The sequence below is a fragment of the Cynara cardunculus genome, assembly GCF_001531365.2.
Source record: "Cynara cardunculus var. scolymus isolate 2C chromosome LG 5, CcrdV1, whole genome shotgun sequence".
Classification (NCBI taxonomy): Eukaryota; Viridiplantae; Streptophyta; class Magnoliopsida; order Asterales; family Asteraceae; genus Cynara; species Cynara cardunculus.
In genome coordinates, this window is record NC_037532.1 from 27,811,006 (window position 1) to 27,826,815 (window position 15,810).

Here is a 15,810-nt window from a genome sequence, read left to right on the forward strand (position 1 = left end):
CCCCGAACACAGCTTACGATATTGGTTTGAGCTTGGCTCCAAAGGTCAAAAGTACCAGGAGGTTCCAAGTTCAAATCCAAGGAGGAATAAAAATCCCCTTGTGGCCACAGAGGTTCAAATGTGGTGACTCTGGGGTATCTGCAAAGCAGGTGGTCGCCCTGGGATTAGTCGGCTCGCATAGCGTGTTGGATATCCAGGTTAATAAAAAAATATAATTTTTCAAAGGTTTTCTTAATCAGATGGTGCCACCGTTTGAAAAACAATTCCGTATATTTGTTTCTTATAATCAAACGATGCCAACCTTTGAAAAATTTTCCCTATATTTTTTTCTTATAGTTGGTGCCAACGTTTGAAAAAAATATATGGGTCTTTCCTTGTGATATACACATTTCTTTTATTAATAATGAGCAAAACAAATAAAAGGTCTAAAAACAAATAGAAATGCTAGAACAAAGTAATTTTATGCAACAAATCTATTTAAATAAGGACACATGTTTTCGAAGCACATAGATTGCAGAAAATATCATCCCTAATTCTTGCACCACATCAAAAGACATCAATGTTCAAGTGAATGGTTCAACATCCAGCCTTCTCTTCCCGAGATAGGCCAAAAGCCAACATCATGTCGAAAACTGCTTGTTGTTAGTCAACTTATGTTTTCTTTGTTCATGCTGATTTTTAATCAATTTGTGTCTAAGACCAAACTCATTTGACAATAGGATTACTTATGTGGGTTTGACGCATTATATAAATACAACATTCATTTTTCAAGCAAATAGAAAAACATTACGTAATAATTTACCTGCATAGTGCAATTGTGTACTCAAATAAGTTGTAAGAAGTGGCTTCATAATCAAAATATCTTCTGGTATCATACTAAGATCCACTTCCTTGCATAATTTCATTATGCAAGTTGCAAGAAATAAACGAGCTGGCATCTGAAAATAACAATAAATGCATAAACTTGTGATAACAAAAGATATTTGGACAGAAAAACCCTAAAAACGACCATGCCTTTTTCCATATTGATCAATGGAACTTGGTCACCCTAAAATCTAAATGCAATATCGTAAGTGATTTTCACATGGTGGGGAGGAGGTCACACAATTGAAGATTTTCTAGTGCATTCCAAGTAAATTTCTACACAAACTGTATGTATAACTGAATTATCAAGAAAGCCATTGAGGTGAGTGGATTTACACCAATAGAAACCATAAATTTCATACACAATCTATCTTCCGGGGCATACGATGATTCTTTCACCATTTGGGGCGTTCTTACGCGTTACTCACCCGTCCGCCATTGGAAACACCACTTCCCGTCCGACTTGCATGTGTTAAGCATGCCGCCAGCATCGCCTTGGTAAGCTATTACCTCACCAACTAGCTAATCAGACGCGAGCCCCTCCTCGGGCGGATTCCTCCTTTTGCTCTTCAGCCTACGGAGTATTAGCTCCCCCAAAAATTCCTCCTAGATCTCTATCATCTCTATATAAACCAGTAGCAAATTCGTATATGAAAAAAATGATTGGGTGATTGAATGGGTTGTTATGCATCACACAACATCATGATATGCGATCAATATAGCATGGAACAAATAGTACCATAAATCTATTGTATCCTCCACACATCGAAAACATATACCCCTGATTGATTATTGAATCTGATATGCTTTCACCCCATTTCTCTACCTTCATCTGTAGGATGTTAAGCCACAAGTTAAAAGACATAAATTTGTGAGTTACCAGGAAAAATCAAAGGCGAATTCTCCAAAATCTTTTAAAAAATGTTCGAAAATTGATGAAATGCGATAACCCGTTTTTGTGGGTTATATAGAGTTTACATCTATATTCATGAAGCTATGAAGGTAATAATGTTTATCAATTCACCTTCAAAAATTAGGAAATTATGATTATCGGTTTCTAGTTAGCAATACAACAGAATTCTGAATGAGGGAAAAACCAAACCGAACTTGAAAACTTTTGAGGTTGGTTTTTGATATTTGGTTTGGTTTAGATTCAAAACTAAATTTTATATTCTTTTTCATGTTTTTATTTTCCAGCATTGGAGGCTTTTGAATCAAATGTGATTTAAAGATGAAGCTTTACCTGGATTTAAACCAAAAATTTCATCTCATTAATTCAAAACCAAATTCGAATAAAAAACCTAAATTCAAGCAAAGCCAAAAACCAAAATTGAATTCGAAATTAAAATTTTAATCTCGTTAGTGCAATAGTTTAAGCAAACAGAGATAAAACCTGTTGAAACCATTTCTCCTTACAAAAGAACTCAACTGTAAAATCACAACAAACTCAAAGATCAATGATTATAAACATAATTAAATAAATCCAATTAAACTGAAATCAAAGTTTCCTGAGAGACTCTTGCTTATGAAACTTTGATGGCATTAATCCAATCACATAAACCACCAATCCAATGTTAATAGAAACCGAAAAGAACCAAAAATCAGCATAAGATCCTAAATGGATGTTTGAGAAGAAAATTATGGGTTTTCAAACCCATCCCAAATCATAGAAGATAATCCAACAATCTGTAATGCATTAACATACAAACTGAGAGAAATTCATCTTATATCATAAAACTATTTGAATGAGAGATGCTAAGCAAAAAGAGTTGGGTTACATTGGTAGCCGAATTTTTTTAAGCGATGACATCCACAACTTCGAATTCCTTGGCAGCGTTGGTGATAGTGATGCTATGATACAAAAAAAGTAGTACAAAAGACGTAGACAAACAAATCAAATTGAAAACAGGTTTTGACAATGTGCAATTCAATATTCTTCCATTTTTGTTTGAAGAACAAGGCACAACGCTAACCCAAGTAACAAACACACTATCTATCGGGGAGAATAACGTCCTTAGAGTAGCGTGCATCGTCTCCTAGAGAATCACCATCAGTAATGCAATTGTATTGGCGAGCATAGTTCATGTATTGAGTTGTATTTTTCCTAGGATTTGGATAATAATGAAATGTTTGGGACAACATGTAAATGAACATTATGTATGTAATTGCATGATTTGTAAAAAAAGTAAAAACATTCTTCATCATTAGAATCAAAATATCACGAGAGCGAACATTGAGGCCATCATCCACTGAGCACAAACTAAACTAACAACCCCTAGTTTCATGAAAGTAACAACTTGCCCATGCACACCTCCAAGATCCATAAAAATCAGAATATCAATTCCCTTAACAACAATGTGTATTAGCATGAAAATCCAACCTAAATCATTTTTAAGCACATTCCTTTGCTATTAATAAAAATAGCCACCGCTAATGAGCAACGGCAAACAAATCGAGTTGATGTAAGTGCACAATGAAATCACAGCGGGCCAAAATCACTCGCATTTTCTCTCTCTTTTATTTGATTTTTCCTAATATGTGTAAATAACAAATTTGAAGCCTCAGTTACAACCTTCCTTTTTAGTCCTTTGGACCAACAGTATCCGGTAACCCAACTTTCCTAGAAGTCAAGGCTTCCAACCTCACTAAAGCTGAGTAATGAGTTTTATTTGTCATATGTAAGAGTTATACACTTAAAAAGAGACATGATCAAAATCAGAAACCAAACTAACCTTAAACCTTCATGAACAGATCCCATGGTTGCAAATTCATAAGCCAGGACACGTCGGTTTCCTTTCGGCGCTACAAATCAATAGAATTGTCACAGACCATGGAAACCTTAGGTTTAAAATTTAAAGACAAACATGGTGTATTTGATTCAAAATATGAATATTTAAGTTCATACGATTGTCGACTTGCCTGAATCAAAAACTCCCTACTAGATTCAGGTTTAGTAGAAACATAGAGCTTCTAGACAACAACCACAATTTTACCTTTGTTTAAGTTGGCAAAATGAACTCTTCCATATGAACCTTCACCAATCAACACCTTTGATCCAAAGTTGTCTGTTTTTCTTTCAATTCATTGAACAAAACTCCAAGCACTTCAATTGGTGCATGGCACCGGCCTTGGCAAATCAAAAAGAAAAAGAGAGAAAAAGAAGATCAGTTCAAAGACATGATCGAAATGAGAAAGAAAACTAACCTTAATAAACGATACGAACAAAAAACGGCTTCGATTCTTCCCTAGATCTTGATGTCCCTTCATTGCTTAATCAAGACGGTAACAAAAAGAAAAGCCATATTCGATAGACGCAGAATGCAAAGAGATTAAAAAAGGCAGTTAAGTTAACGAGTTCAACGACATTGAGATAATTAGGGAAATATGGCAAAAACCATCGTTGAAACCAAATACGGAGACAAGTAGAAATAAAATTAAGGAAACGATTATCCATCTTACGAACAAAAAGAAAGAACAAAAGCCCACTATACTCAACATGTTCTTATCATGCAGAAAGTCAAACTCCACAAACATTATGGTTGTTTGTTTTCCTATATGAGTAATATCATTCAAAGTGGGCCAATTACAGTATGCTCGTTTTGGAGGAGGAATTGTAGGACCAGATCAAGGTCTAACACATTCAAAGGTTTTAAGAGCCATTTGCATTGTCAGTGGCGGATGCATGTAAAAGAGGTTGGGGTCCTGGTCCCCAACAAAATAAATTCTAGAAAGCCCATTTTTTTACTTATATTTTTTACCTTTATATGATTGGGCCCCCAATAAGATAATCATAAAGGCCCCACTACCAAATCCATAATTCATTTAGTCTTCCATTTCCAAGTTCCACCGATCCATCCCAATTCTCATGACTCCACCTTCATCCACTCCACGACTACTCACGACTACTGGCGCGTGGCAGTGGCTGCACATCACCATTGCTTCTTCCTGGTTCCTGCTTCCGCCTTCCTGCTACCTGCACATCGCTACAGCTACTGCTCGGCTGCTCCCTCCCTCTTCCCTCTTCCTGCTTCTTCCTTGCTTAGTTGCTTCCTGGACAACAGTGCACTGTTTGCTTTCTGCGATTACTCTAATTTGAGTAAAAAAAATTTGATTTCCAAATTCCAATATTTAATTTTTAATGACTTTGATTTTGTTGTTTGCTTCATAATTGGTGTTTTGGTAAATGCTTTATGTTAGGTTAATTTTGCAATTTTGTAGACAAATGGAAATGTTAGGTTAATTTTAAAATTTTGTAGACAAATGGAAATGTTAGGTTAATTTTAGAATTTTGTGGGCAAATGGAAATGTTAGGTTAATTTTGCAATTTTTTAGGCAAATGGAAATATTACTATTGATAAAGATAAACCATTGATTTTTATCTTGTTATTGCTATTGCTAGAAAAAATGGAAAGATTTTTTAAAAGGAAAGCATCAACACCTGAATCAAGCTCTGCTCCTTCGATGCTCTACGAAATTGATTTGAATAATCTTGCTTGGGATCCAGTCGATAGGAAAAAGATTCCGGAATATCATCCTAATCAAAGGGATGAAATAAAGAGAAAATACTTTCTTAGAGGACCTTGTCAACCACGGGGTCATGCATTTCCAAATAAAAGTTGTCGGGAGGAAAGGAAGACGTTTTTGTCCGGCTTGGTTTGATCAATACGCTAATTGGTTGGGGTATAACCACAAGGGTGGTGCCTGATTGGTTTGAGCTTGGCTCCAAAGGTTAAAAATAACAGGAGGTCCCAGGTTCAAATCCAAGGAGGTATAAAAATCCCCTTGTGGCCACGGAGGTTCAAATGCGGTGACTCCAGGCTATCTGCAAAGCAGATGGTCGCCCTGAGATTAGTCGACTCATATAGCGGGTTGGAGAATAAGGAGTTGAATGAGAGAATCTCAGAGTTGGATAAGAGCTTACAGAGTTATAAGGAGAAATATCTTAATGTGTTTTATGAAAATCATGCGAATGTGGAGTTTATTAAAGATTTGAAACGGGAGCATAAAGAACAATGTGAACGTATTGAAAACGATTTCATATACAAGATTGAAAAGTTAGAAAACACTCTCAGCTCTGTCAGAAAGGATCATGATGATGATCTAAAAATTTGGAGTAAAGCTAACAAAGATTTGTTTATTCAACTTCAAGAGGTAAGAAATGAATTACCGACTCCAAGAAATAATACAGAGACAGAGGACTTAACTGGAAATTTTCATAAGTCTGAGAGTGATCTAATTGAGTTAAGGAAATTACTGAATGAAGAGAAAGAGAAGGTTATAGAAGTTGAGAGGAAGACACTTGAGAAAGAGAAGAAGAGGGTGATTGAACTAGAAAGAAAATTTGGAGCTGAACGTGTATCTTATAAGAATAAGATAAACTCTCTCGAGCTGAATGCAAAGATGTTGTTAAAGCAAATCTCGGATTTTGAGCAGCTGATCATCTTGGAACGTGCTAAGAATGATAAAGTGAAGAAAGACATCATAGAAGAGTGTCAGAGCTAAATACAAAAATTGTCAGACAACATTGCTCTAAAGCAGAAGGCTTTAGATGAAGAAAAGAAGCAATTTGCTCTTGAGAAGAGAAATAGTACAAAGAAATATACTGCTATTGCTAAAGAGCTTGCTAAAAAGAAAAAAATGGCTTGACATCGCTTCTGAGAATGAGAAGAGTAGCTCAGATGAAGAGAGAAGAGAGTTAATAAATCAGAAAAAGAAGTTTGAAATGCTTCAGAAGGAGTTATAAGGTAAACTCCTGGACACTACAAAGAGATTGTCTGATCTGAAGACAGACCTTGAAACTGAGCTGAAGATGAGAACATAACTTAAAATTCAGTTTGATTTAGTTACTGTTAAAAGAGACCGGCTTTTACAGAAAGTCAAAGACTTTTTTGGTGCTCAAAGCTCAATTGGTTCTCCATCACAGTGTAAAACTAGCTTCTATGACTATTCCAAATCGAACAGTTATTCAAGCAGCCCAAAATCAACTGTTTCTAAGAACTATTCTCGTTCTTTAAATCAGTATTATCAAGGGTATGTTATCAGATCACCCAATTATTCTTCTAAGATTAAAAGCATTTGGGTTAATAAATCTGAATTTGTTTCATCTCGAACTCCTGTTGTTACTAATAATCTTTTTTGTTTTGTGAGATCCAATTCTGACTTGATAAACCTTAGCAAGAAAAGGATCATGTGCTCCACATGCAAATCAACAGATTCTGTGAACAAGAAGATATACAACAAATGGAGTACAGACAACAAATATCAGAAAGGTAAGAACAAGTATGATCACAATAACTGGTATAAATCATATTTTATTTCTGATCATCCTGTTCAATGTGCTACAAAGAAAATATCTAATAGAAATAGATGGTTTGGAAGTTACAACATACCTCAGCCCGATACTAATAAAATAGGACCCAAATTCATTTGGGTACCAAAATCTATTTGATATGATTGTGTAGGTGTGTCAAGTTTGTGCTGATCAGAATATCATTTCTTTGATACACTAATGCAGGGGGAGTTGTACACTGTCCAACAAAGGCTTCTGATCAATTCAGTTTAGGACTCGTGCTTAACCGAGTGTGGTTTTTAAACACAGTTTTGGACCCATGCTAAACATGTTTCCAATTTTTTTTTTTATTTTTGAGCTGAATCGAAACATTTTTATAATCTACTTTCTAAGAGGAGTCTCTAGAAAGTTCAATAAATGCTTTTTCGGAAAATGATTTTTTTTTGGAAACGAGTACATTTTCTGAACAGGTATTTCCTGAGATTTTACTTGCGTAATTTCTCATCGTACATAAATCCGATACCTGTTTCAGCTATTCTTGAAATTGTTATTATCACGTCTCGTAAATAATATCATTTTCGGTGATAATACGCTCGTTAGTAATCAAAGGTTGATTTTCTGATTTTATTTTTACCTTGTTTGATATACATTCATGAATTCTTTGAAAATCAGAATCTGTAAACTCGTACTTACAGATCTTCATTCATTTCTCTCGCATATCGAATAATCTGATCGTTGTCGCATCATTCCTTTTATTGATTGTGCTTAAAAGCCAAATTTCTTGATCAATTTTTACCTGATCATTGTGTTTATCTGCAATAATATTTTTGATCAACTGTTTGTGATCAACTGTGCATAATGCTAAACTGTAGGAGGGACTGAGTGCTTATCAGAAATACCTCTATGGAATGTCAGAACCGACAGACCTACCCAAGAGGACAACCATATCTGAGTGAGCTTTAAATTCAAAAGGGTTTGTGTGCTGAGATTAAAATGAAAAAGAGAGGGGTAGTTGCTGTGAGATAAAAGAATTGACGAGAGTTGCGTTAGGATTAAAAAAAATAAAAATCATGTTTCAAACTTTTAAAATCCGGGCATACCACACAATCTATTAGTTCTCAATTCTTTCGAGACTAATATTGAAAAAGGCAAAACCCAGGCCAATTCTTGTCACAACCCACCAGCTACTCATTTATCTCTCAACAGATAAGTGTTTCAATAACACTTGGGGCACGCAGCTCATCATCTATCAATTTCTCATTCGGAGAAAGTTGATATTGAGTCAGAAGGATATATGTCCCCCTTCAAGTCTTTTTGATCACTAATTGAGTCTGATAAATTTGTGTAGTTCACACGATTTATCTTTTTGAGCCTAAACAGAAGCATTATTTGCTTTATCTTTCTACACTATACACATTTTGCATTTTATATGTTATTTTGCCAAAACATTCATAGATATGCTATTTTTAAGCTATTAATGATTGAATGGAAGACCTGGTGAGATGAGCATCAAAAAGTCTCATATATATAGTACATCCGTTGTACTGAGTATATCTGTTATACTCACAGGCCAATCTTTTTATAAGATTGAAAACAATTTCATATGTTGAAATTGGTTGTTATATTCTCATTCCCTTAATCTGAAAAATTTAAACAAGTGAAATTGAAAAGATCTACTTACAATTTCATGAATTGACGGCTTTCGCGGAAAATTTCATTCATTCTTGTGTATGATGTAATGATTCTCATTTCATCATAAGAGGGAGTATATAATAATGAATGAAATGTCCAATTCCGAACATTATAAAGGGAATTTGTTGTAAAGATCAAGAAGAAGTAACTTCAATAATGGCAAAAGACTCAAAAGAAGTGCGACTGGAGATGATTACAAAAAATTATTCCGATGCTAAAATGACTGAGAGATGTTGAATGTGAAGATCAATTTTACAACAGTTTACTAAAGATCAATTCTGAAGTTCCTTATTGTTTATGATCTATATTGTCAAAAGAGATGATCATCATGGTTCTACATTCGAGGGGGAGAATGTTAGAAGATCTTTCTCAACAAATGATTGTCTGAAGTTTCAAGTTGAAGATTATTTTTGAAGAAGACATAGAGTGCTTAAATAGACAAAGTTCAAACGAGACTCAAAGCGTGCAAATTCTTTCAAGTCTGAATACAAAGGGGAAGAATGTTAGGACTGAAAATCAGTGATAAATTGTATTCGTCTTGAAAGTTAATTTTGTCTATAATTGTGTAAAAGTCATCGTATTTGACTTTTCTTAGATAGTTTGACTTTGACTACTTGTATCTTGTTTGACCCTATATAAAGGGTGAGTCTTTGTAATCTTTGGTATGAGCTTTATTGTAAACATCTGATTACGTTTATACAAGTTTGACCAAGATTGGGTTATTGACTTTCTCTCTCTATCTTCTTCTACATGTTCTTGATCATATTGTGAAATCTGCCATTGTTGATTTGAATGATTACTTGAAGATTGATCATATTTAGGACTTATAATTGCGTAGGACAATGTGAGAGTGATGCTTTTGTAACATATGGCTTTAATAGTTGGAATAAAACGTAAATACTTGGTCTTCATGTCGGCGACGTTAATAGTTTTCTCAATAGAGCACTTAAGAAAAGTGAGGATCTAATGAGCCAAGATCGATCTATTGTCGTTGCCTTTCATAAGCAAACTGAGAAGGAGAAGAATGATCACCGAATATGATTAAATGCTTCAATTAAGGTCTGTAGATTCTTGTTGAATAATGCATTGCCCTTTCGTGGTCACGATGAATCTGAAATGTCTATTTCTAAAGGCATGTTATTAGAAACATTAGCCTTAATTGGTGATTGCAATGAGGATGTAGGTAAAGTTATATTAAAAAATATTCCAAAGAATAATCAAATGGTGTCTCCAAGCATTCAAAAAGATATTGCTGCTTGTTTTGCAAATCAAATACTCAAATCCATTCGTAAAGAAGTTGGTGATGATGTGTTCKCATTGCTAGTTGATGAGTCTAGTGACGTTTCTAAGAATGAACAAATGGCGGGGGTTTTACGATATGTTGATGCACATGGTATTGTAAGAAGAGATTTTTTTGGTATTATTCATGTGACGGGGACATCTTCTTCAATTCTTAAATCTGCCATTGATACTTTATTTGTTGAACATGGATTGATTACAAGTAAGAGGGCAAGGTTATGACGGAGCAAGCAATATGCGCGGTGAGTTCAATGGATTAAAGGCCTTGATCTTGAATGAAAATAGCTTGGCATATTATATCCATTGTTTTGCTCACCAACTTCAATTAGTTGTTTTGGCGGTTGCAAATAAACATGACAGAATTGAGAACTTTTTTAATATGTTAGGAATGGTGATCAATGTGGTGAATGCTTCTTGCAAACGTAAAGACATGCTTCGACAAAGTTACAAAGATAGAGTGCAAGAAACAATTGGTAAGTGTGAAATTGAAACTGGAACAGGGAAATACCAAGAGCTTTCTCTTATACGAGCCGGAGATACATGGTGGGGTTCTCATTACAAAACCATTTTGAGCTTGATTGCTTTGTTTCCGAGTATTATTGAAGTGCTCCAGTATGTTAAAGAGGACGGGGATAATGGTTTTAGTCGCACTCAAGCAACTAATATTTTAGCATATTTGAAGACATTTGATTTCGTGATTTATTTACATTTGATGTTTCATATTTTAGAGGTCACAGACTTGTTGTCACATGCTCTTAAAAAAAAGGATCAAAATATTTTGGAAGCGGTTTCATTGATAAGAGGAACCAACCAACTATTGCAACAATTTAGAGAAACTGGTTTTTATCTACTTTTAAAGAAAATGTATTTTTTTTGTGTGAAACAAATGGTATTAAAGCTTTGGACATGGAAGATCGTTACTCAAAAAACGGAAGACAAAGGACCAACATCACCAATCGTCATTATTACAAGTTTGATATTTTCAACACTGTTGTGGACATACAAATTCAAGAGTCTGGGGATGATTTAGTGAGGTAAGCACTGAATTGCTTAAAAATATAGTAGCTTTGAGTCCATGTGATTCATTTTCGCAGTTCAATGTATCAGATTTATTGAAGTTGAGTAAGTTGTATCCTCAAGATTTTAGTCATATGGAAAGGATCGCTCTTGAGAAACAACTTAACATGTACTATTTGATTATGCGTCAAGATGAAAGATTTGCCAATTTGAGTGGTATTACCGAGCTCGCTAGATTGCTAGTGGAAACAAAAAAACATACAACTTATCCTCTAGTATATCGATTATTGAAGTTAGCTTTGGTTTTTGCAGTTGCTACTGCAACAGTCAAAAGATGTTTTTCTGCTATGAAGATTGTGAAGTCAGATTTTTGCGCAACAAAATGGTGATGAATTTTTGAATGTTGCAATGATATGTACTATAGAAAAAGAAGCACTTCTCACAGTTTCAAATGATGATGTAATTACTCAATTCAAAAAGATGAAGAATCGTAGGAAATAGTTGTAAGAGGTAACTTTTTATCATTTTTGTATGAAATTGAAGTTAATTATTATTTTATCTTATATCATGCCCCTTACAATATATTTTTCTGCATCCGCCACTATGCGTTGTAGCTTTGGAGCTTCCTAGAATGCAAGGCCTTAATTAATTGGTCTTTTATTGAAAACTCTCATGCTTATCATGAGAGTATTTGATAATAAAAATTCAATCTGTAGGTGCTCATTCTATATGAAACACTTTCTTTCAATTCAAAAAAGATCATTGATTTCAAGACTGATCATATATCATTGTGTGTAAGAAACCAATTTGAACATAAAAGGCCCTACCTAGTAACATAGACGGAGTTGGGAGCAATCATATGTTAAGCATATCTACTCAGAAGTAGTGAATTTGTTGTTTAGGTAATTGAATTAAGATCAGATACATTACTTTGTTTTGGTAATGGCTGGGACTCAAAGGATTGAATGACGCTATTTTGGTGGATATATCTGACTCTAACAAGAATACTTCATGATGTCTTCACTATGAGTTACACAAATGTTGCCAATCTTCATCTTCTGTGACATCCGTCATTTTTGGGCGTCAGGTTAGCACCTTATAGGATTTTTAAAATTAAGAATTATATTAGGATCTAGTCATGTTGATTAGAATTCATCTGGCTTAGTTCCCAAAATATAGTTCAGAAAATACTATTTCGATGGGTAACTGATAAAGTTAACTTATGTAATGTCAAATTCATTAAAATTCTCCAAACAAAATAAAGTTGATATTATAAAAGTCCAAATTAAATTATAAAAAGTTTTATTTGAATGTCCAAATAATTTTACCAAAAATGTGGAACTTTGATTTAATAATGATATTTTTATTAATATTTGACAAATTGTATTTTGTTATAAATTTAAATGGGCTATTTTGTTTATATGAAAAATAAATTTTTTTATGGATTTGGGCTCTAGTAAGGCCAGCTCATTTCCTTTCTTTAAACCCACATATAAATACCCCACATTCTTTGAAAAATCTCATTTTTCATTCTCCTTTTGCATAAACCTTTCCTCTCTCTAATCTCTCTCTAAACCATACCCCTCCAGCCGATTTCATCTTCAAGCATCATTAAAAATYTGTCAATCWTGAAGAATATTCAAKATTTCAAGCAAAAGGTAATAGACTAGTTATCTTACCTTTATATAATAACAAARATTCTCATTTTCTACACCTACTTCTCGTTCTTTGTAATTAATTTTTCTGGAGAATTCAAAAGGGGAGATTATACATCAAATACATGAAAATGTCTTCAAAATGATGATAATCTATGATCCACGAACTTTGAACTTTAAGAAAGTAGGAGAAAATCTCATTGCATGTGAAATTTAATCATGAAAAGATGTATTTTGAAAACTGACAGATTCTGTTAGCACTTGTGTCGACTGTATCTTTCAAAATAAAAGTCCAAACATTCTGATTTTTCTTCTAAAACGTACTTTGATGAGTTATCTTTCTAATGCAACTGGTCTCACTCAAAAATATTATGTTTTGAGCTTTCAAGTTCTTGATACAAGATTATGGTGCAAAAAGAGCATTGCTGATAGAATCTTGCATGCATCTTAAATCGGTTATATCTTCTTCAAAACTCAATGGAAATGGGTGATTCTTTTTCTGGAAGTTAGCTTTATGTGTTAGCTTTAAAATAAAGTTAAAATCGTTGAAAAATGATGAGTTTAGACCCCCCAAATAGCCGTCACTCGAAGAGTGTGTAATCTGTCTTGGGGACTGTGTCACTCAAAGTTGTAGGGTATTAATGAGTGCCTTAAACCCATCCAAAATTCTTGATATTTGGGAAAAAGCTGTTTAACTCATTATTATTGATGATATAAAAATTTGGACACAAAATGACTTTTGGAAGGTTCCTTTTGACAGTGATTTGTGAGACCAAAAATTCTAGAAACAAAATTTATATTCTGTCCAAATGACCGCTTTTTGTGCAAAGGAATTTGATTTTAAAATATATAATTTCTGGACTATTTATAGAGCAAATAATATAAGTATCAACTTTAATTCATAAAAACTCGTTGGCATTACATAAGATATMATTTGACTTTATCTTTATTGAGACCCGTTAGGTGATCTAATTATTGGATTTCGGACTGTTTAGGAAGGTTAGGGCGGACGTTTAGCGCTTCAAACGTCATCAAGTTCTTGGATATTCATCAGCTAACTTGTGAGTATTCACGGCCCCACTTTTAATGCTTTTTGTTTATTTAAACTGGAGGAAAAACATGAAGTTATGCAAACTATACTGTTTATTTATAAAAATGTTGGACTAAAGAACTGTTTAGTCAAGATTTGTTTATGTCATGAAATATTGACGATTTTTGCACTATGATATAAATGCTAAATTGATGTACTTGAGAGTATGTTTCCAAATAAAGTCTCCGTCCGTAAACGCTACTTGTTAACTCGGGCATGTCCCCGAGCCGTGGTAATTGTGGATAGCCGCTATTGTGTTGATAGTCCCACCCAGAAAGGGGTGCACATTACCTATGTTTTATTTGTCTAATCATGTGGAATTTGGACAACCGCTGAATTAGTACTACTACAAACTGTGGGACCTAAGTGAGTGTACGGACTACTTATGGTCGTTCGTAAAATAATGGGGCACATTGGTTAGGAAAGGCTCAGTAGCGTCTCAAGTTTTAAAACATCGTTGTAGATTTACATTTATTATGTGCAAACGTTATGTATAGGTTTGCAAAAAATGATTTATGCATCGTATTGTTTTGTGCATATGAAAACTCGTGAACTCACCAGCTCTTTGTAGTTGACGTTGTTTTATGTTTCATGCTTTTCAGGATTTAAGTAAGAAATGAAGTTTTTGGAGCATATATGTGGCAACACCGATTAAGTTCATTTTGTATATTTTGTAAAGAAGTATTCAAACACCAACTTGGTTATGGATGTAATCTTGTAAAACTTATGGTGTTATTTATTGTCTATTGATGTGACACGCTTACCTGTTACATCTCGTGTTTTCGCTTTAACGGGGTGTGACATCTTCATACTGAAATAACATTCACAAAGCATATAAGAAAACCATGGATATAGTCAAATTGTTCAATTGTCTAATAATCGATTCATTTTCTTTTGTTGCTACTGTATTTATTTGTGTGATTATCAATCCTGAATCCTAATAATGATTAAAAAGACCTCTTTTGCCAACTCTTGAAAAGCAATGAGCCCTTTTAGTTATTTACGACCAAAGCAACACTTCTCTTTCACCTCTTTAGTCCAAAATATACTGACATCCGTAATAAAAAAGTTTGGGGAAAGGAAAAGCATAAGAAATGAAAGGTCTTATAAAGAATATGGTTAAGCAAGAATCCAATCTATCGTATTCAATATTCAACCATTAAGCATGCATTTTTCAGTGTAAATATTCATATTTAAAAGTATTCCACGAGTCTAAAAAATTTTGAGCAACAAAGGGAAAATTGATGACCATACCCCCTCCTTAGAAATGACTGCTAGCTCGCCTGGTTGGACTCCTTGCTTTGCAAACTCCCTGGCAGCATAACCCTACATGTATGTACAACAAAGAAAGCATTACAGTATGTAAAACAGTAAAAGAACTTGGGGATGAAACATTAATAACCAATTGCATACGAGATAGTCAAGATAGAAAATATAGATTGCAACAAACTTAAATTGAATTTCCATCAAACTCAGATTCAAGCTGAAAGTTCCAATAGAGATTGATCAAATCATCCGTTTAGATTAAAAATGAGACAAAAACCAATTGTTGGTTAGCAGTTAGATCTCCCCCATTATGTCTCTATTTCCCATAAACAAGCCTTTTTCAAGGATTTTTATCAACTTTGCAGTTGAAAAATAGGCACGTTGACCTGAAAACCAGATTATATGTCTCCCTTTATGAAACCGAAGGGAATATTAAAATCAAAAAATTTGAACGAGCCATCAAGGAACAGGAAAATATACCCCCGATTACATAATCCTACTAACGAACTATGTTAATGTTCCTACAAACTAAGGTGGTAATTCAAACAACCACCATTCCTAATAAAGAACTACACTTTGAACCTGAGGCTGGATCTCAAACGAGTTACTTTATAACTTCCGAAACAATGCAGATTTTC

General features: G+C 34.0%; 1 protein-coding gene across 1 annotated transcript; it reads left to right on the forward strand.

Annotated features, from left to right (window-relative positions):
• The first annotated feature begins 5,697 nt into the window (after positions 1-5,697).
• On the forward strand, positions 5,698-11,550 carry LOC112512946. The gene is made up of 4 exons (XM_025119072.1): positions 5,698-5,918; positions 9,913-10,346; positions 10,531-10,838; positions 11,239-11,550. The coding sequence occupies exons 1-4, from the start codon at positions 5,698-5,700 to the stop codon at positions 11,548-11,550; spliced, it is 1,275 nt and encodes a 424-aa protein (XP_024974840.1).
• Positions 11,551-15,810: the final 4,260 nt, after the last annotated feature.